Source organism: Ceratotherium simum, chromosome 18, assembly GCF_057802395.1.
Source record: "Ceratotherium simum simum isolate JZ-2026a chromosome 18, ASM5780239v1, whole genome shotgun sequence".
Lineage (NCBI taxonomy): Eukaryota > Metazoa > Chordata > Mammalia > Perissodactyla > Rhinocerotidae > Ceratotherium > Ceratotherium simum.
This window is the reverse complement of record NC_141917.1, coordinates 50,993,400-51,015,357: the sequence shown is the minus strand read 5'-3', so window position 1 is coordinate 51,015,357 and position 21,958 is coordinate 50,993,400. Positions and strand designations below refer to the sequence as shown.

General features: G+C 36.5%; 1 protein-coding gene and 1 pseudogene across 5 annotated transcripts in view; both read left to right on the top strand.

Annotated features, from left to right (window-relative positions):
• Positions 1 to 21,958, top strand: part of ADAMTS6 (ADAM metallopeptidase with thrombospondin type 1 motif 6) — a 336,164-nt gene that overhangs the window by 211,600 nt on the left and 102,606 nt on the right. For 4 of the 5 annotated variants that reach the window (XR_015555122.1, XM_087443329.1, XM_087443330.1 and 1 more), the window contains 2 exons: positions 8,190 to 8,335; positions 10,468 to 10,531. Coding sequence is in view for 4 of the 5 variants with exons in the window: in XM_087443329.1 (XP_087299455.1) it covers positions 8,190 to 8,335; positions 10,468 to 10,531 (210 nt within the window). In the remaining variant the exon portion in view is untranslated. The remainder of the gene's footprint in view (positions 1 to 8,189; positions 8,336 to 10,467; positions 10,532 to 21,958) is intronic. The other variant, XM_087443331.1, reaches the window with a different exon arrangement.
• On the top strand, positions 14,247 to 18,855 carry LOC106800634 (ribulose-phosphate 3-epimerase pseudogene; annotated as a pseudogene).

Genomic DNA, 21,958 nt, shown 5'->3' with positions numbered 1-21,958 from the left:
GCAAATAGCAAGGAAATATAATTACTTCTAAGTGTAAATAAGAATAAGCACAGACAAGAGAAAGTGAATAAAATGGGGAAAAAATATATTTGATTTCTAAAGATTCACATTCTTTTTTTTTTTTGGTGAGGAAGATCGACCCTGAGCTAACATCCATTGCCAATCTTCCTCTTTTTGGTGAGGAAGATTAGCCCTGAGCTAACATCTGTGACCATCTTTCTCTATTTTATATATGGAATGCCACCACAGCAGGGCCTGATGAGCGGTGCATAAGCTTGTGCCCAGGAACCGAACCAGTGAACCCTGGGCTGCTGAAACAGAGCACGTGAACTTAACTGCTACACCACTGGGTTGGCCCCTAAAGATTCACATTCTTAATCTGGGTTAATGGTTTTCAACTTTCAGATCCCTAAACCCTTTCTTCAAATGAAGCCGACAGAATTCTTATATATATATACATTTGAAAAAATGGAAATGCTTTGGTTAAAAGAACCCCTTGCCTGCCTCCTTACCCTATCCTTGGACCCTTGTCAGCTTTCAGCATACCTCAACAGAACATCTTGGGCTCCATTAAAAACTATTTAAGAACCTTGTAAAGGTAGCAAAGTTTGTGTACCAAGAGGTCATTCATATTCACAACATTAGAGTGTAGTTTCATAAAGTTAAATGTTGGATTTCACCATCTAAAATTAATCTACAAAACAAATCTTAGCCATTATTCCAGAGACATGGATGGTTGATAGACAGCATTAGGAATGGCACTAAGAAGTCTTAAAGTGAATGAATGAATCAATAAATGAAAAAAACAAATGCATATGCAGACTTCTAGAAAGAAAAGGATAGAAGAAGGCTGGAAGAAGACCCTCAAAATATCTCTATCATTAACTTTGAATTTACAAAGAAGCTTTCAAAGAACTAGATCAACCTACACTTTTAAGGGAAAAAACATACAAAGAACTAGACATGTGAGTTGAGCACTTCTTAATTTATTTTTTATTTATTTTTTACTAACCATTTGCCTTATCTATTTATTAATTTTTGCTATTGTTGATTTTATTTATTTTTTTTTCCTTAAAAGAGAAGCATGTGTACTGTTGCCAAATACAGATTTTTCCTCTTGAGGCTATATCTATTTGGAAGTTAAACTAGAGTTCAGAATTTTGATTCAAATCAAAACAGGCATGCAAAGAGCTAGTGACAGAATTGAAGTGGAATTTTTAATTGTTCTCATCAACTTTGTGTGGGCAGTCTGTATTCTTGTCATCTGAAAATAGTTGGCATTACCTGTAACAATGACGATGATGATAATGAGTCTTTTCGAGGTACTTACCCTGCGCCAGGCGCATATTTGTTCTCTTTAGTATTGACAAAAATCCTATGAGGTGGGTACTGTTTTAACTCCATTTTACAGATGAGGAAAGTAAGACTCGAAAGCCTAAGATTGCACAGCAATTTAATAGTAGAGCTGAGATTCCACCTCAAGTCTTTCTGATCCCAAAGTTGAAAACTTTGCCCCTCTATACTGCCTCTGATTTTACTTTACCGTCAGGTGGGAAATTTTGCAGAGAAAAAGCAAATTTTCATTGTCGTGGGAATAAAATGAGTCACTGAGCCTGAGATGGGTGGTGACAATGTATTTTACCCTTTAATATTATGTGGATTTTTCACTTATCTACCTGTAACAGTTTTTCTCAGAAATCACAATAAGAAGGCACTGTGGACAGAACATTGAGCTAAGAATATATGATGGTGTTACAATTGGAAAAATAACGAATCTCCACTTTAAAATGAGAGAAAATCTGTTTCTACATATTTCATAGAGATATTGTGAGGATGAAATGAGATAATATCTGAGTGAGCTTTTTGTGGGCTTCCTCAGAGGGCAGGTGCTAGTACATATCATCAGAGCATCATCTTTACTTTTCATTATTATTTGCTAACCTTAGATGATGGTGGGCAGACAATTCTTCGCCAGACTGTCTTAACTGGCGGTAAAGAACATCAGAGTATAAGCATGAGTTTGTGTACCACAGAAACATGAATGGAATATCCACAACCTTTGATCTTAACTCTCAATTTCAAAACTACTCTCATCAGAAGGAACAAGAAAGAAGCTACATCCTGTCTAGCCAGCAGGATAAAACCAAAGCTGCTCATAGTGTTTTGAATAAATCTTTTTTTTAAAAAAAGGTGGGGAGAGGGGAGAAATATTGCTCAAGTGATAGTATAGACATATCCAGAGAACTGAATCCACAATGATCTCGTCAAACTCTGGCTACAAAAGAGATGGGATCCTTGCCCGGGGGCGCAGTTCCACAAATGTTCCATGTAAGTATGGGAACTGTTCCATGCACATTTAGCAGATGGAGTAAGAAATATGGCCAAAAAATTAAAACTGATCTTTGCGGGAGTCCTGGGGGGTCTGACATCGTTATTACAGCCATTGGATGTTTGCCTGAATAAACCATTCAAGGACTGAATAAGAACCATATGGTCTGAATGGATGTGCTCAGGGACAGTAGCATTAACCAAAGGAGGAAATTTGATGAGCCCAGACGGTACACTGGTTGGTACTGTGTGTCCATAGGTCAGACTCCTACAAATCAATCAATATAACTTTCAGCCAAAAGAATTTTCCTTAGACATGGCATATAGCCCTTTGGACAGGAATTAGAGGGTTGCCATATTTGATGAAATAGTAAACAAAGATTTAGACTGATAGTATGTTGGCATTGTTACTGAACAGGATGTTAAGGATAATCAAAACCCAATCCTTGCAAGCTCTGATGGTGACTACAAAGAAGGTTTCAAATACTTGGTTTATTGCCAAAAGATTGATTTAGTGATTGTAAAAGACCAATTGGAGATATAGCCCAGCATTTTTATACATGACATTGATTCCTAATGTCTTTGCATGGGAAACGTAGGACTGGATTAGAACAGGATTATTATTTACCCTTCTAAAGCACTGGTTATATAATAGGACATTTGCAGCCTTACATCTTAATTCACTTAGAGTAGAATATAATATGTTTTGACTGGGTCCCAAACTATAAACACAGGAAGTGAAGAAAGAATAGCTCTTCCAATTGCTCTAGAAATTTAAATAGTATGGGATGACAAGTTCTGATTTAGAATTTGGGCTGAGATAAGCTTTAGCATTCCTGCACCTGCACAGTGGAAAGATAAGGCATTTAATAGCGCTTTGTTCCAACTCTGAGCTTTTCTGACTTGGGAAGAATGTTCTACGTTGAATCACCAATATCACTTCCTTTAAAATCTTAGGATTTCCTTAGAAGTATCTCATTCCAGATGCTGGCTGGACCCAGTGCTGGCTATAGTACAACATCTACCATAATCACATCCTAAAATGGCTCTCGTTAAAAAAAATATAGAGAGATATAGATATAGATATCTATATATATATATTTAAAATACTGTGTATACTCATCTTGAAATTTTCCTTTGTGGAATTCTGAGAAATTCTCAAAGTTAGATTGTTTGATTTATAATATATCTTGCTTGAAGATAACTCCGAAGTAGATCATGAAATTCAGTGGTCTAATAGCAAGAGATGTTGTCTAATAATGAATAAGTGTTTCTTAAGAAAACTTTTAAAGCCTTACTGGACTATATCATCTTTCTAGATACTTTTTAAAACATATTTATTTTATTTAGAAAGAATGTGAAAAGCAAAAATGAACAATATGAGATTTTACTCTTAGAATATGATAGTTGCACTTCTTTCACATTTCTGAATCTGGTTAAACACACCTGAATTAGCAAAAAGAAGGCCAAATTTATCCAATTTATCTGGACAATTTAAGCTGAAGTAACATGACTGATGTTTAAAATAGTCCAAAATCACTAGATTGTATATAAACTTTGAGAATAAAGATTAGAAACTGGTTTCCATCTGAATATTTAACTTTTCTAGTTTAAGAAATGAAGTAAAATTCTATACCTATAGAAATAGAGTTTTTACAGTTTGGACAACTTCAGGTGAAAAAAGGATAAAAATAAAAAATACAATACTCAAAATTTTTACCTTTATGTGCTTATAGGATTTGTATACCTCAAGTTGCCTTATTTGGTGTAATCTAATTATGTTACTTATGACTTACACACATTAAAATCTTAGTATATATTGATTAATGTGATCTTTTAGAAAATTAGCTCAAGTAACTTGATCTACATGAAGTCCACTATAGGTTTCTTAAAGCACTTATAATTAAGTTAAATGTTTCTTCTCTTAAAATCATATGCTACATCAAGATAGCATATGGTAGTAGTCTGCTCCTATCACCAGAGGAGAGAAGTCGTGAGAATTCTAAAGAAATCCTTTCCTATAAATACAAGGTAGGAGGAACTAAACAAAACACAAAAGAACATTTTGCCAGAGATCAAAGTCCAACAAGTCCTTTGATAGATTTTTAACTTCTTTGAAGGTATGTCTGCATAGAACTAATTTCTCAAGTTGTCTTAACTCAAACCATATTGGAATCAAAAACTAAAGTTTGCCCCCATTTTATAATTTGGGAAACTAGAGAAAAGAAACAAATGACTTACTTTGGACCAGAGATATCGCTAGAATGAGAACTCGAGTTTATAACACAGCCTACACAGAGACCAAAGATGTTAGCTTGTTAACTGTTTAACTAAGTTGTTAATTAGTTGTTAAACTAGATACTAGTCTCTTGTCAGCTGCTAGAGATGTTATGTTATTCTTATGAATTCATTTTTATCCATTAATTTTTGTTATTTAACTTTCCAATGTAATTGTCTATTATGTTATGACTCCATGGAATAGATATAATCAATAGCATAAATTTATGCAGTAAAAGATTCTAGCAAACCACTTATGAAATACTACTGCTCTGTAGATGTTAATTAATGATGAGAACTGAGCGACATTTTACAAGCTCAATATTATATTTATATTTTGCCTTAAGAATAAGTTTTAAAAGGAAAATGGGAGAATTTATGTGACTTCTTTCCCTGTCCTATATTTTGTGAGCATCCAGGAAACACGTATAGTAATATTATTAAATACTTTGGAACCTACACCTTTCAGTATTCTTGTGGACTTCACAATTCCTTTGTCCCTGAAAAATGTAAAAAGTGAAATTTTGTCTCTACCAATTATGAGAATACTCAGGGAGGTCTGAAATAACAGTGGATGTACACTTGGAGCTAAGTGGTTTTTTTTTTTAATCTCTAGTGTTATTGTGTATTTTATGTAGTAAAAACAAAGTATATTAGAGTATTCTTTAATGTTTTCAAATATATAATCCTACACCTCCACTTGATTTTTTTCCACTAATTTTTGTGTATTTTTGGACAGATAATCCCTTTTCTGCCAGTAAGTGGCCTGGGGTAGTCAACCTCCTACAGGTTCTGGTTTCCTCATCTGAAAAAATGAAGTAATTAGACCACATTAATTCCAAAGTCCCTTTGAGCTTTAGGTGCAGCTCTGTGATTACATAAAAGAAATGTAAAATCAAGCTTTAATGTTATTTGAAATCAATAATGCTAAATTTCTGACTTAAAAAATAGGCACATTTTAAGATTTGGAATTTTTTAAGGTGTTAGTTGTCATTAATTGAAACCATGGGAAAAATTCAGTAATTGCTGGTCAGTACTACATCGCTCAGTTATTCTCACAGGAAAATAAGTGCAGGTATAAATATTCTTATACACAGCTACTTGTAATAACAAAAATGTAAAACTGGAGGTTATTTGGCGCAGTGTTGTGGCTTTTATATAGGTGAAGGTCTAACACAATTGGTGTATCATTATACAAATGGTTGTTCTTCCAAATCAGCTAGGTAAGTCATAAGCTGGCAGCTGGAACATTCTCTTCCTCTCAAGTGTACATTATCAGCAGCCCTGCCCCCAGAGTTGATACTATATTATCAGTTCAGGCAACTACTTCTGCTTCATCATTTTGGACAGATGATTTTTTTCTTTGTGGTAATTCTTATTGCCCAAAACTCATAGACTTTCTTAATATCCTACTTTAATATTTATTGGATTTAGGGTCAGAATGTTCTGCCTTATAGCCAACTGGATTTTGACTTCCTCTTGCCTAATTTTTTATAGACAAATGATAATTGTTCAGCACTTCTCTAAGAAAGTCCTTTATGTTGTTACAACTACTGAAACATTCACTGAGTGCCACCTACCAGGGAAACGAAGATGAATTTGACTTTCTTTACCCTCTGGCATTTTCAGTTCCTTCCCGACACGTAGCAACCAAAACAGGACACAGAACTCTATAACTTAACTAATATATTCATTCATTCAGTAAATTTTTGTTGCATATCCACTACATGCTAGGTATTATTCTAGACATTCAGCATTTCCAATAGAACATTCTGTGATGATAGAAATGTTCTGTGTCTGCTCTGTCCAACATAGTAGCCACTAGCCTCATATGGCTATGGACCCCTAAAAATGTGGCTAGTATATCTGAGGAACTGAATTTTTAATGTTAATTAATTTAAATTTAAGTAGCCACAAGTGGCTCTTGAGCCATTTACATACTAACAAGAGGAGACAAACAAAGATAATTTGAAAAATGAATAGGATAATTTAAAGTAGTGTTAAGTGGACTAAAACAGGAGGATGAAACCACTATTACATGTTGGAGTTGAGGGAGGGGAGGGCAGGAAGGGGTAGTGAGGTACCACTTCAGAATAAGGGTGGTCAAGGGTGGTCATCTCTGGTGAAATGACACTTGACCTGAAACCGAATGATGACAAGACAGCAATATAAGGAATTGGGAGAAGAGTATTCCCAGAGGACCAGCAAACGCAAATGCCCTATGGAGGGCACAAGCTTAGTGTCTTAAGGAAAAGAAAGAAGGCCAGTGTATCTGGAGCAATCTGTGAAAGAGAGAATAAGGCTGGAGAAGGAGGCAGGGGCTAGATCACAAAGGCCACTGCTGACCTGAGTTAGGGAAGTAGAAAACCACGAGTCTTTTAAGCAAAAAAGTGACATGAGGTGATAATATTTTTTTAAAAGATCTCTCTGAATGCTCACTGGAGAATAGATTGATTATACGTAGAAAAAAGTTGAGGCAAGGGAACCAGGTAAGAAGCTATTTTTCCAGTTTGATCTAGAGTGGTAGCAGTGAAAAAGGTGATCTGTGAAGGAATTCTAGATATAGAGAATTAGTATAACAAACTGATTACTTTCTAGGCATCACATGTCATAATCCCTTCACGTTTTAATATAAGATTGAATTTTTATTTAACAATCTGACATTGCTGACAGTTATTCAACTTTAATAATGTTCCCTATTGTTATGCATATAAACAAATGACTTGCAGAGCATCAGTATGGTTTGTCAAAGTTTGATAATTCAGAAAAATGCACCAATAAAAGCCTAGAAATGCTTGGTTTTAAAAAAAGGCTTTCATTTTTACCATATTCTACAAATAAGATTTATCATATTAGAGTTATGAGCTGATTATTCGATGTCTGCGTCTCGATAAATTATTTCTGGTTTTCTACTTATTTGCAATATGTGTGGTTTATTGCAGAGAGTAAAGCTGAGAAGAATTCCAGTACACATGTTCATGCAGGGGCTATACACATGGCTAGTCATTGTATATAAGGGTTTTTTTGTACCCAGTCCCTAGTGTCTTGGCATTGCTTTTATTATGTCTGCAGTACTCGTGTAGATGAAATGCCACAACACATTCTTTTACTATTGTAGCCTCAACCGGACTTTTTTTCTTTTTTTTAACGAAAAAGCAATTACCATCATAAAAATTCCTTACTGGGGAACTTTCCATATTGCGTTGTCATTCCATGAGTCTAATAATAGTGGAATATAAAGAAAAAAAAATTTTAATACTAAAATATCTAAAAAAGACTTGAGGTCTCTATAATGAGAAACACTAAAAGTCTGGAGTAGAAGAAATAAGGAAAAAGAAGTAAAGTCAAGTTTTTTAGACTCATGGTACATGTTAGTGATTTATAAATCATTACCTAGCCAAAGATAATTTGCAAATCACATGCACCTTCACCATTGTCTAAACACAGTAAAGAACTCTCAGCCTGTTATCTATTGGGAGAATGCTAATGCCTATAATTGGTCATTGTCTGACCCTTATGTATTTCTATCCTGATAGCTCTATCTGCCTAAAAGCTAATTCTGTGTTTTCTGTGAAATCTTGCAGTGGTGTTATCAGGGAGATTGTGTTCCTTTTGGCACTTGGCCCCAGAGCATAGATGGGGGCTGGGGTCCCTGGTCACTATGGGGAGAGTGCAGCAGGACCTGCGGGGGAGGCGTCTCCTCATCCCTAAGACACTGTGACAGTCCAGCGTAAGTAGCTAAAGTAAGCCGGAGCCAACAAAAAGACACAGTTGGAAATGATTCAAAGCTGTGGTTTCACATGTTATCTGTAAAAACGTTTCACTAGTGAGCCAAGTGCTTGTCTTCAGAACAGCAATAGGCACAGGAAAGTGGAGGAGCCTTGTTAGACAGACTTTCCTTCTCTTTTACTCCTTACTATGTAACTAAAAATAGAATAAAAAGAAAAAGAAAAACATTGTGTATCTATCCCAGGTATAGCCAGACTTTTAATCTAGTAATAATCAGATAGATTTCCTCCTCCAAAAACTACTGAATTATTGATGAATCCAGGTCTGTTCTTAGCTACATTACCATTATTCCCAGGAAACCTAAGGTCTTTTCACATGTCACATAAAATTATTACTGCTACATTAGTATTAAAAGGACCAATGAGAGCACTTCAAGGGTTGAAATGCCTTGATTCGCATCACAAATCACAATGAAAAGAATACTGCCCATGTGTTAAAATAGTTTCCATTCTCATGCCCCCATTAATCATCTTCCAGAGCTGCCACCACTTTTCTCCCCATGACTGTTTTATGCAGGTCAGACTGCTCCTCTCCCACCTTTTCTCCAGGCAGAGTCTGCCTGGCATAAGGCCAGCCCCATCAGTATTCTTTGCTAGCTGTATTGCTTCTCCCTCCCACCAGTGCCCATTCCAGGTGGACACTTCCTCTAGTTGGCCTTTCCTGTCCTTCCAGAAACTAAACTGCTCCTTAGCTGCTGCATGTCAAGTGCTCTCATTTTTGTCTAGAGCTCAGGTTCAGGGCCTTCTTTCCTGACAAATATTTGGTGCAGAATGATGTCATGATATCACTTCTGCTCCCCCACCCTCCGCCCCTTCTGGGGTAAAAGATGATTTATTTTTATTTTTTATCTTTTCTCATTTTAACTCAGGATCCCTCTCTTTGGTTTCTCTTTCTAAATGTATCCTCTCTTGTACTGTTTTTAGCTTGAAATTGTTTCCCTTTATATTAGTTCTGTGTTTTCATTCTCCCATTTTCTGTCAATTATTACCCTCCTGCTAAACAGCTCACTGTCACCCACTCATAAACCAGTCATGCTATCACCATCCCAACTACCTTGTTTTTGTCTACCAACCTATTTGTCCCAAGCTGGTTCAAGCTGGGCCATTTCTCTTCCTTACTTAGAGTTGGCATTCACTGGCATTGAAAATATATTCTAAATGTAACTTTCATTATCCCACTGGTAACCAGTGAGCCCAAATTATAATTTAGACTTGATCTTTTTTGAACAAGTACAGAATAATTAACCTAAGTTCAACTGCAGGCTACTATATATTCATAACCAAAAGTATAAAACCCTATGATAATAAATAATATATCCAGATACTTAAGAGAGTAGCCTAGACCTCTTTTAAAAGAACAAGTTAGTTTTTCTATTCAAAAATAGAAACGCATGCTCAAATAATAGCATACAGCTTTCCCTAATACTTCAAAAATTAATTTATGTAAATCAAATATTTATTTTACTTTTTCATTAATTTGAGTGTAATATAAAGTATTTATATAAGGCAAACCCATCTGATGTTTAGATTTAATTTTTTAAAACTTCATGTAATATTTGAAATGAGATAGAAATTCATTTCTGCATTATTTACTTTGAACTGAAGCTATTTCCAGAGTTTAGTCTCCTCTCCTTATTTCCATTCTGGAAAAAAAAAAAGCAAACTTTTCATTTCCTACTTGGTGAACATGTAACATCAGATTATGAGTTTTATTGAATATGATTCAAACAGCTTTTCATTATAAATAAGTGATTTTTAAACTCATTGTGATGAACTGAGCATCTGCTTATTATAATTAGAAAATACACTGATTTTTAATTGCATTTTCTTAAGAATGTAAATCATGACAATTAAGAGTCTTGTAAAGTTACTCAAATTGCCTTAATTTTTATGTTCAACACCATAATCATTACTGCTGACAATCACCAGCATGATTGTTACTTTAATAACTAATAAAATGTCAAAATTTATATTTTCTTAAAGTAAATGTTAATATGTTTTCATCAAGCAATATATGTGCTCTTTGTGTGGGTAAATATGTTATATTCACATGTTAAACAAAATGTGTTTTCAGACCTTCAGGAGGTGGAAAATATTGCCTTGGGGAAAGGAAACGATACCGCTCCTGTAACACAGATGTAAGTAAAACCAAACTCTGTTTGAAAAATTAGCTTACATTTCCCCTAGAGCAGGGAAGTTTTTTAAATTTTAAGCTGTTTGATCAGAAATCCATGTGGGTGAGGTCACAGGAATTATTTAAATTGTTAATAATGAATGGACTGGTCTTAGGTCCATCAATTCCATCAACAAGAGTCAAGACGAAGCTCCAGCACTAGAAGCAAATACACTGTCCCCCACTTGCAATCAAAAGAGCCGCACACACCCTAAAGTGCCTTGCCCCACCCACCCCCAACTTTGCCACCATTATCTTTCTTGAGTCCACCAGGATTAATTATGCCCTTTATCTCATACTGTATTTGCCACTGCAAGAAGCCCCAGACTCCCACATAATTCCTTATCTCTTGCCATCCAATCCCATAAACTCTACATATCCCCTCTTCTGTTTCCTATCCCTGCCCAACTATGAAATTTTTCTGTGCCTTCAGGAATTAGTGATCAATCATCAGCAAAATCCCTTATATCTTGACGTCTCTGAATTTTCCTTCCCTTTACTTTCTTGTTCTAGTGGAAACTAGCTCTCCTCTAAAGATACTACTTCCTCTGTAGCCCTCTAAAGTTGGGGACTTGTGTTTTCTCCCTTAACTCTTTTTTTTTTTTAAAGATTTTATTTATTCATTTTTTTTCCCCCCAAAGCCCCAGTAGATAGTTGCATGTCATAGGTTCACATCCTTCTAGTTGCTGTACGTGGGACTCGGCCTCGCGTTGGACGGAGAAGTGGCGCCTCGGGGCGCGCCCGGGATCCGAACCCGGGCCGCCAGCATCAGAGCGCACGCAGCACTTAACCGCTAAGCCACGGAGCCGGCCCTCTCCCTTAACTCTTGAATGACTGGTCCTGGAAGTGGATTAACTATCTTCTTTATATCTCATTACTCCTTCCAGATAATTCTTCCTCCTTCCTATCTAAAAACCACAGCTTTTAATTTCATGTCATCAGACTATTACCCCCTATTCCTCACTCTCATGCTCTCCAATCCTAGGCTTATCTTAATTCTTAGTTATTCCATAAATATGTAGATGATTTTTCTCTTCTGGATTTTTCCATCAGCATATAAACATGTTATTTCTCCTATCTTGAAAAAACAAAAACAAAAACCCTGCCAGTTATTTTCCCATTTCTTTCCTCCTTTTGAAACGAAATTCCTCAAAATAATGGCCTATACTCACTGTATCTAATCCCTCTTCTCATTTTTTCCTAAAATTTCACCTATCAGGTTTTTGCCTACATCATTCTACTGAAAATGCTCTTGTCAAGTCACAGATGACTTCTGTGTTGCTAACTCCAATAGTCAATTTTGAATGTTTATCTTACTTGATCTTCACTAGGCTTCCATGACATTACAACTTTTTGGTTGTCCTTTTATATTACTACTTATTCTTTATTATTCTCCCTTGCTGGTTCCTACTCTTTTCTCTGACCTTTTAATGTTAGAGTACTCAGGACTTAGTCCTCGGCTTTTTTCTCTGCTTACCAATACTCATTTCCTTGGTGATCTCATCCAGTTTTATTACTTTTGATACCACTCATATGTCATTTGACCCCCAAATTTATATTTTCAGCCCAGACTTCTTCCATGGATTCTAGATTCATATCTTACCATTGATTAGACTTTTAATAGACATCTAATATTTAACATGTCCAAATGTTATCTCCAAAATATTTCTACAAACCTGTTCCTCCAGCAGTTTTTCCCATCTCAGATGTCAACTCCATCTGGCTCAAGTCAAAAACCTTCGAGTCATTATTGATCTCTCTCTCTCCCTCTTTCTCTCTCCCTCTCTCGCTCTCTCTCGCGCGCTCTCTCTCTCTCTCTCTCGCTCTCTCTCGCTCTCTCGCTCTCTCTCGGTCTCCCAGCCTATATCCAATCTCTCAGGAAATCCCATTGGCTTTGCCTTCAAAATATATCATAGATCTGACAGGGCCGGCCTGGTGGAGCAAGCGGTTAAGTGCGCGTGCTCTGCTGCGGCGGCCCAGGGTTTGCTGGTTCAGATGCCGGGCGCGCACTGACGCACCGCTTGTTAAGCCATGCTGGGGCAGCGTCCCATATAAAGTAGAGGAAGATGGGCACAGATGTTAGCCAAGGGCCAATCTTCCTCAGCAAAAAGAGGAGGATTGGCGTTGGATGTTAGCTCAGGACTGGTCCTCCTCACACACACACACACACAAAATATATATATATATATATCTCATAGATCTGACTATTTCTCACTGCCTCCACTGCTACCACTCTATCTTTCACGGGATTACTCTAAATAACTTTCCCCCTGGATTTCCCAATTCTACTCTTGCTCCCTACAGTCCTCAATATAGGAGGCAGAGTGAGTCACACCCTTTATTCAAAACCCATCAGTGGCTCCCCCTTTTACTTAAATCCAAAGTCCTTACAAAGGCCTCAAGGCCTACACAGTCTGGCCTTCTGTTACTTCTCTCAACTCATCTCCTACTATTTTCCTTCTTGTTCACTCTGCTCCAGCCACACAGACCTCCTTCCTTCTACGTGCCAGGCATGCTCCCACCTTAGGGCTTTTGCATTGGCTGTTCCCTTTGCCTTGTATATTCTTCCCCCAAAATATCTACATGGCCAACTCTTACCTCACCTTTACTCAACTATCACCTTCTCAGTGAGGCCTAGCCTGAATACCATATTTAAAATTGCAACCCTCCCTGCTACCTGCAACCCTGGGACTCCTAATCCTTCTTACCCTGCTCTATTCCACCCATACCACCTTCTAACACACTCTATAGCTTATTTATCGTATTTAGTTCTATTAAATTTGCATCTTGAAGTAATTACATGTAGCTTCAATTACAATGATCATTTCAAGTTACTAGCATTGTTGAATCACTCACTCAACAAATAATTTAGTGCCTGCTGTATATCAGATTGTGCTAGAGTAAGAAAGACAGTCTCTGCCCTCAGGGATCTTATAATTTCCTGGAAAATCACTTAAGTGTAGAAAATCACAATACAGAGTGATATGATATGATATGATATGATAGAATAAGTATGGGATGTTATAAATGCACAGAGAATTGGCACATAACCTAATTAGGGATTTAGAAATTTCTTCCCCTAGGAAGCTAAAGATCTGAAGGACAAATAGGAGCTGACAAGAAAAGAAGAAAATGACAATGAGAGCATTCTAGGCAGAAGGAAAATTAAGTGCAAGGCATGGAGGTTAAAGAGAGTGACCTTTATCTTGAGACATAAAGAAACCATTGAAAGATTTAGCCTCAGATCTATGCTTTAGCTGAGAATGGATTGGAGAAAGGTGAGATTACAACAGAACAATAAACAAAATCAAGAAGAATGGAATTTAAGGATACTAGTAAGAATGATTGACGTGCTGAGGCATGTGTTCTACACTAGGAATGGCAGTGGAGTCTAAAGAGGGCTAACAGAGAGAAAATTAAGGACTTAAAAAAAATCCATAAAAATCAGAGAACCAGTGTTGCAGGAAAAACAGGTGAGGGAGATAGCAGGTGAGGGGATCAGAGAATGGAATGTATTTGAATTTAAGATATGAGGAGTGAGACTATTCAATGATGACAAATCTGGAATGTGGCCACGGAAGTGCATGCCTAACCTTGAGTGGAGGTGAAGGAGTTCAAGGAACGACAAGGCTAGGGAGTTTGAGGAGTCTTCCATGTGGATGTTGAAGTCACTTAGGATGATGTTAGAACTTGGAGTATATAGTGATACTGTGAACCAGGTATCAAGCTCTTTAATAAATGAGGGGAAATGACTATCATGAGGTTAGTAGGAACCAGTGATTTGGATACATAACATGAATCTCAGAAGAGCAGAGTTTTATCCAAGGGTAGAAGAACTGAATACCTACTGTATATCAGACTATGTTAGGTAGAAGTGAGAAAGCCAAACCTTCCTCTCAATTCTCGTCTATTTCCCTTGTTTTCGTAATTGTATGGGTGGGCATACATTTTGGCCCTAATAACATAGGTACTATATAATATGAATAATGTATGATAGGTTACAGAAAAAGAAAAAAACATGCCAGACATCTCAGACTTGTTGCATTTTACCCATCAGCTATGTTTTAAATGCTTAAATTATAGAGCTTGCTATTGGTGGGTTGATATCTCTATTACTATCTTTGTCTTCTGTCTCAGCTTTTAGCAAAAGATAAGGAGAAACAGTTAACATAACTATTATAGATATACAAATAATTATGTTTTTTTTTTAGTTAATCTTGACTCTGCTAGTTCAGAGTTTGAGGCAATTCATTTACCATACTGAAATTTATTTTCATGCTATCGAAGTTAATAAAGCTGTCTGAGCATAAATTGTGTAAGCTGGGGCCTTTTAAAATGTAATCTAACATATGAAAATTAAAAATTTCAGAACACATAATCTAGCCCAGTACTGTCCAAGAGAACATTCTTCAATGATGGAAATATTCTATATGTACACTGTCCAGCCTGGTAGCCGCTAGCCAAATTAGCTATTGAGCTCTTGAAATGTGGCTAGTGCAACTGAAGAGCAGAATTTTTAAGTTTAATTAATTTAAATTTGAATAGCCACATGTGGCTAGAGGCAACTATATGGGACAGCACAGAACTAGACAGTCTAGCTATGCGGTAGAAAAATAATTAGAAAGAAAATTGTCGATATTATATATAACATTCTCAAAACAAATCAATCTTAGATCATTTTAGAAACAAATGTAAGAGACTTCCATTTTTGGTAATAACAGGATAGGTTACTCTGACAGACATCTTAAAAAAAATTACTGAATAAGATTTTTTCTTTTTATCATTTTAAAATCAGCAAAGAGCTTTCAAGATAGTGAGGGAAATGCCTGAAGTTTAAATTCTTTGAGAAAGGAGAATTCAAAAATATAAGTGGAGCATCAGAGCACCTAAAGTTCTTTTGCCCTGATGATATTCAGAGTAAGAGAAGAGAAACCGCTCCAGAAACCATGTCTCTTTCTTACATATAGGGAAAGTTTTTCCTAAAGCTTCTCCCCTGCTCCTTTAGCTAACTTCCTTCATGTTTTATCGGCCAGGAGACCACATGCCCACCCTTAAACCAGTCATAGGCAAAAGGAATGGGATTACCATAATTGGTTTAGACTAATCCAGATATGCCCCTAAAATGGGGTTAAGGTCACCTTCCCTGAGAGGTAGATTCCTGAGCAAAAATCAGAATTCTCTCAGCAAGAAAGTAGGGAGTAATAGACACTGGGTATGCCACAGGTGTCTGCCTCAGAGCTCTTTTAGTTTCGAACTTTACTAGTAGAAGTAGCAACCTCAGAAGTAGTAGGAGGAGGAGGAGGAGGAGCAGTAGTAGTGGGAGTAACAGCGGTAGCTGTTGCTAACATTTGTTGAGTACTGACTACATACCAGACCTATTATTTTAACCATATTATCTTCCTGTACTGAGAGTTCTCAGTAGTGAGTTGGCTTGGTGAGCTATTTTAAATTTCCATTCTTTCAATATAAATCTATAAAAACTACAATAATTTAAAGTTTTGGTATAATCTGTTCTGTTTCAACCTTGTTTCTTCAACACAAATTAGCTTATAAGTGATTGAGTTATTTTGTGCCATATTTTGTTCTGCTAAGTAATGCAGCAGCTGAAGTCAAACTACATTGACACAGCTGAACATCAGTGAAAGACTGTACTGGACATGATGACCATTCACCCCATATTCTCTTTTGGCTCAGTTTGGCCACATGCTCTGTCACAGAACTCCTTATTGTGTGTTTCTGCCTGTGCTTTGTACATTGGCCTCTTGTCTCTATAAGCCAGCAGCCTCAACTCTTCGTTATTAACTTATTTCACCTTTTTATTTTTTTTTAAAGATAAAGCCCAATGTTTATTCCAGTACTTTTTGTTAGAAATTTGCCATGTGTTTTTAAAATTGTGTTAGTATTTTATTAGAATTGTTATTGTTTTTGTTAATGTTCTGTCTTTGAGTTGTCTGCCTCTAATGCTGTTTTTCCCATATGCTTGTTATTTTTAGTGTGCAATCTTGCAGAAAGAGATTTTTCAGGAATGTATGTATTATATTAGAAAAGAAACTCTAATATTTTAAAAATCTATTGTAAAACTTTCTAGTATTATACAGACTATATTATAGGACAGAGAATTTAATGACAAATCATGGATTGATTGGAATTAAGATTGAGTAATGCAAGCAAGACTTCAGTATTTTCAAGTGAGCATAGGATGTTTGTGACTATAGGAGCATTATAGGGCTGTTGTGTTTATATCCTTTCCCTTGGTACTTTTTTCTAAATGTATAATGGTTTAAATGTTCTTTTTTTCTACAATACCTGGGTGTCTGTTATATGTGAGCTACCCTAATTAAGGGATTCAAAAGAGTATACTTGTCTTTTATCAGTTCAGACTCCTGCCTTAATGCATGTTTTGCATAATTTAAAACTATGCACATCATATTTAGTGACCCTGTAAATAAGATCTGAGGGAAAACTTTCCAATTAGTTAGAATCAATTTGACAGTCAAGAAGTGGAAAACAATTCATAAGCATTTTTGGCTTGATCATTTGTGATCCAAGAGCTTCTCTTGAGACTTAAATAGGGGTAATACAAAGGATAAATTCAAATGATCCTGGAAGAATTTTTAAATTAGTGTCTAGAATGAGATCATGTCAGGCTGTCAAACAGCAGGAGCCCCAGGATTCTTTATTGAGTGTTAAGAATCTTTGAGACTTGCTCTGTGCATTCTAATTTATGCCCAGAGTACAGGTTACAATAGAAAATAGAAACTCTAAGAGATATTAGGGTGATTCACATGATCCTACTTGCATTCCTTTTAAGATCTTACAACCCATTCCACAGAGCCTCTCAGTTTGCCATCTGGTACAGCAGTCTTAACCCTGTCATTTCTGTGATTGACAAGCTGGTACTCTAGATTACTGCTTAGTTCTCTTTAATATTAGTTATAACTCTCTGATTAGAGTTAGTTAGCTTCATTAAAATCACAACTGAAAAACCGAATAAGTTAGAAAATCTGAGGAAAAGGAAAATAATATAAGGTTGGGATATATATGACAAGGTCCTTCTGTTTACTAAAGGTGGACCACAGATTTTCCTCTGTATTTCCTGGTGACCTGAAGAAAGAGGCGAACACTATCAGGTCTAAGATTCACAATATCCAGTAGCCGTGATACAAGGAGATATATCCACAAAGGAACACTTTACTATTTTGAAGCTTTGGTACTCCTCCTATGTGAATCCCTGCCCTGGTGAATCAAATTGAAACATACCAGGCTGACAGTACTCTTTTTGCTTAGATTAGAGGAGAAATTAGGACCTAATACCAATGTAGGCCAAACAGTCTTAACAAGCGGCAAGCACAAAAACAAGATAGCCACACTTTCTCCTTAAAGCTGATTTAATTCCCACCACAGACATTTGAAGGGTATAGGAGTGGTAGGAAGAGAAGAGCTCTCCAGTGGAAAGAAGACAGTGTTCCCATTAATTCCTGTCCCACTTCCACCAGTTTCAAAGAAAGAGATCCACCGAGATAGAAGAGGCAATTTATACAGAAAAAATCTCAATCTTTAAAGATTTTAAAATAGATCAGAAAAGGGTATCCAGCTGTAAAATTGACCTGATCACTCTCAACAGCAACATAACCAGCCTAGAGGCCAAGGGTATTTACACACTAGACTCTGAGGCTGATTATCTGTATCAGATGTATTGGACTGGCAGTTTGTTCCCTACATCACCATTGGTCACCCTCAAAAGCAGCTAGACAAGACTTCTTTCTTTGACATCCCCATGATGTTCTCCAGGACAAAATAGCAGATAAAGACGATAGCTGTAGCAGGAACAAATTAATATGCTTTTCATCTTGAAGGTACTGAGAAATCAGGAGCCTTTATTAAAGACATATAGGAGAATTGGATGAAGTTTGGTCTCACCATTAAACCAGGAACTACAATAGAATATTTGGGATCATAAACTAATCTAATAGATATGGCCTTGTGGAAACTTAGGTTTGGAGAGCAGAATTTTATGGAAATTATGATGCCAAGGTCATTCGTTGAGGACACAGTCCCCCTCTTTGGACATAGAGATAAATGGTTGAGAAGGTCCTGATAGTTTTTATAAATGTGCAAAGGTACGAGCTAACCTGATGACTGGGTAGTGCTGTTATGAGAAGTAAAGACCCCAGATCTGTGCTCAATCTGCTGAAAAGTGTTTGCTCAAGACCTGTTCAGAAATATACTTTTGATTATTATGTGTATTGACTCAGTCTCCTTTTTACTGGCATAAAAGAATATTGACTATTAATTAGGTATTTCTGCTTTCTTGAGCAATTTTTCATTCCAATGACTTAAAACTATTATGCAAAATGTTCTAAGAGGGTAAACCTTGGTGTATGTAGTATAACTATTTTAAGTTGCAGAATTTAAAAGTTAGTGTTGTGAATACCTTACTTGAAAAGTTGATTTTTGTAAAGAGTAAAAATATTACTATATTAAGGTTATAAGCCAAATTTTATATCAAAGCCTAAAGAAGAAATATTAGCTACTATGAGAAGGACTTTTCTACACTTCTAAAAAGAATTTCCTGGTGTTGCTAAGCTGTTTTCCAAAACCAAGAAAATCCTTGTGTTCTTCCTATTCCATATTATTTGTGATTTGTGTGTCTGCTTGATAACATGACTAGGATAGAACTTCTGGTTAAAAATGTAAGCTCTACTTTGGCTAGGATGGAAAGTCATATTATTCTTGTATCTTGAACGTCTCATTTCCCTCCTTTACTTTATGTATCAAAACTATAAAAAATTATGGTATTTAAAGGGTTTTTCAGGTCATTTGTGGTCTGTTCTAAAAGTTAAGCATAGATTGTGTAGTACCTGGGTATTTTCTCAGCCAGCTTTGCTAGAAGGACATGCTATTCTGCAATTTTTTCCTTCTTCAATCCATTGCTTAAGGCCATTAAACGATATTATTGCCTTGGTTGTGGTACACAGGAAAAGTGTAGCCTCTATTTGGAGGTAGGATTGTAGTGAAAAAAGTATGGACTTTGGCTTCAAATTGACTTAAATTTGAATCCTGACTGTAACACTTGTTGATCTTTGATCTTGGCAAGACACCTAACCTCACTAAACTTCAGGAACTCCTTTATACATCAAGTAGAATTATATCAAACTTACAGGGTTGTTTGAGAATTAAAAAAAGTAACGCATGTAAGATACCTAGTACTGTTCCTAGTACTTAATCTGTATTCAATACAGTGTAGCTATTATTATATACATTTATGTTTTGTAGATTACAAAGTACTTTCATACATAACCTCATTACATCTTCAAATCTTATAAAGAGAAAGGACAAATATTTTTTAAAACTATTTTTTAAAATGAGGACACTTAAGTTTAGCAACAGGCTAGTACCATGGAAGGGATTCAGTAAGATATAGAATTTCTTTTTTTTTTTTTAACATTATAATTTTATTTATTTATTTTTTCCCCCAAAACCCCAGTAGATAGTTGTATGACATAGCTGCACATCCCTCTAGTTGCTGTATGTGGGACGCGGCCTCAGCATGGCTGGAGAAGCGGTGTGTCTGGTGTGCGTCGGGATCCGAACCCAGGCCGCCAGCAGCGGAGCGCGCACACTTAACCGCTAAGCCATGGGGCCAGCCCGGTATAGAATTTCTGAGTACTGATCCCTTGCTCTTATAACAGATGGAGCCCTTGGGAGGTGGGTGTGGCAAGGTAAGCTTCTCTGAAAGAGTTTGGTCACCTTTGACATTGTCTTACTTCCAGTCTAACCTTACCCTGCAGCAGAACCAGATAGCTGAGAACATTCTGAAACTACAGACCTTGCCCCCAGGGAGAGGTGTGGGGTAAGTGATGACAAGGTACAGAGTTGATCCATTAACAGTGTTATAACTGTGTCCCAAGTTATAATTAGAAAACAAATATGTATCAACGACTTTATTCTTATAAATATTATATATAATATTTATTATATATATGGCAATAACAGGAGCAGTGTCATTAATCTTCTTTAGGTTAGTATGAATTTTATGTTGTGCATCATGTTTTGAGAAATAAGGACTAGCTTTTAAACACAGATTAGAGCTTGCTTGTTTATTTTGTTCTCAAAAGAAATGTTTAAAAAATTACGAAGTAAAAATTTGTTTCTTAACATTTTCATAGGCTTAGAGAAAAGAGTTATGCTATGGAGAGATGGCATTTTAGTAAAACTCAGGCTATACAAGGTATATAGAAATAGCTTTAATTTTGAAAACTTGCATAGAAGATTATCGTGTCAAATATGACAGCTAGATTCAAGTTTGTCTGGACAATGTAGGTTTATCAGACTTTTGTTTTCTTTTTCTTTAAAAGGAAATTTAAAGTGAAACTACAAAAAAGTCAGAAACTGGGGCCGGCCTAGTGGCGTAGCGGTTAAGTTCGCATGCTCCGCCAAAGCTCCGCTTTGGCGGGCCGGGGTTTGCAGGTTCGGATACTGGGCGCGGACCTATGCACCGCTTATCAAGCCATGCTGTGGTGGTGTCCCATATAAAATAGGGGAAGATGGGCATGGATGTTAGCCCAGGGCCAATCTGCCTCAGCAAAAATAGAAGGATTGGCAAAAGATGTTAGCTCAGGGCTAATCTTCCTCACAAAAAAAAAAAAAAATCAAACTATTTAGAGGAGAAAAGATGAGAAGGTTGAAACAAAAGTGGAGTTTGAGATGATTCACTATGTACATTGAACACTAAATTCAAGTTTACTTTAATGAGATAATCAGACAGTACCTGATACCTAGGAAATCAGGAATTTTGTTTGCAACTTGTAAGAGCGAGTGTGGAAGCAAGGACTTTGTTAGCCCATCTGGCATCTGTGTAATTTAGAAAAAGGTTCCTGTCTGGGTGAATAAACAGAAATTTATCCTTCTTCACAGTCCCATATCAAGTGCATGACTTGCTAAGCAGAGCAGTGGTTGGAATCCAAACTTCACCTATGCTCCCTCAACTCACAGGGTATAACCGGCTAAGAAGATGTTGCTACCCTGGAGAGGAAGAAGAGAATTAAATTTGGGGAGTGTAGAAGGTTGGTCTAGTGTGATAGTGAAGAAGCAAAAGAGCATTTGGCTTGAAAGCAAGAAAGGAAAAAGCAGCAGAAGGTGGGAAAGAGAGGTAGAAGAAGTAAATGCCAATTTTGCTCACTTTGCAATTTTTCCTGAGGCCCTAGGATCCTAGTATCTTCCCAGCCTGCCCATCTTCTTGAGGAACAGGAGAGGAAAGGGAAAAGGGAAAAAGAGTTGTCATTCTCGGCCTGCTTCTCAATTTTTATTACTCCAATGTGACATAATACAGTATTTTCAGAATTTTCCTCATTTGCAAAACATTTTGGGATGTATCAAAAGTAAGAGCATT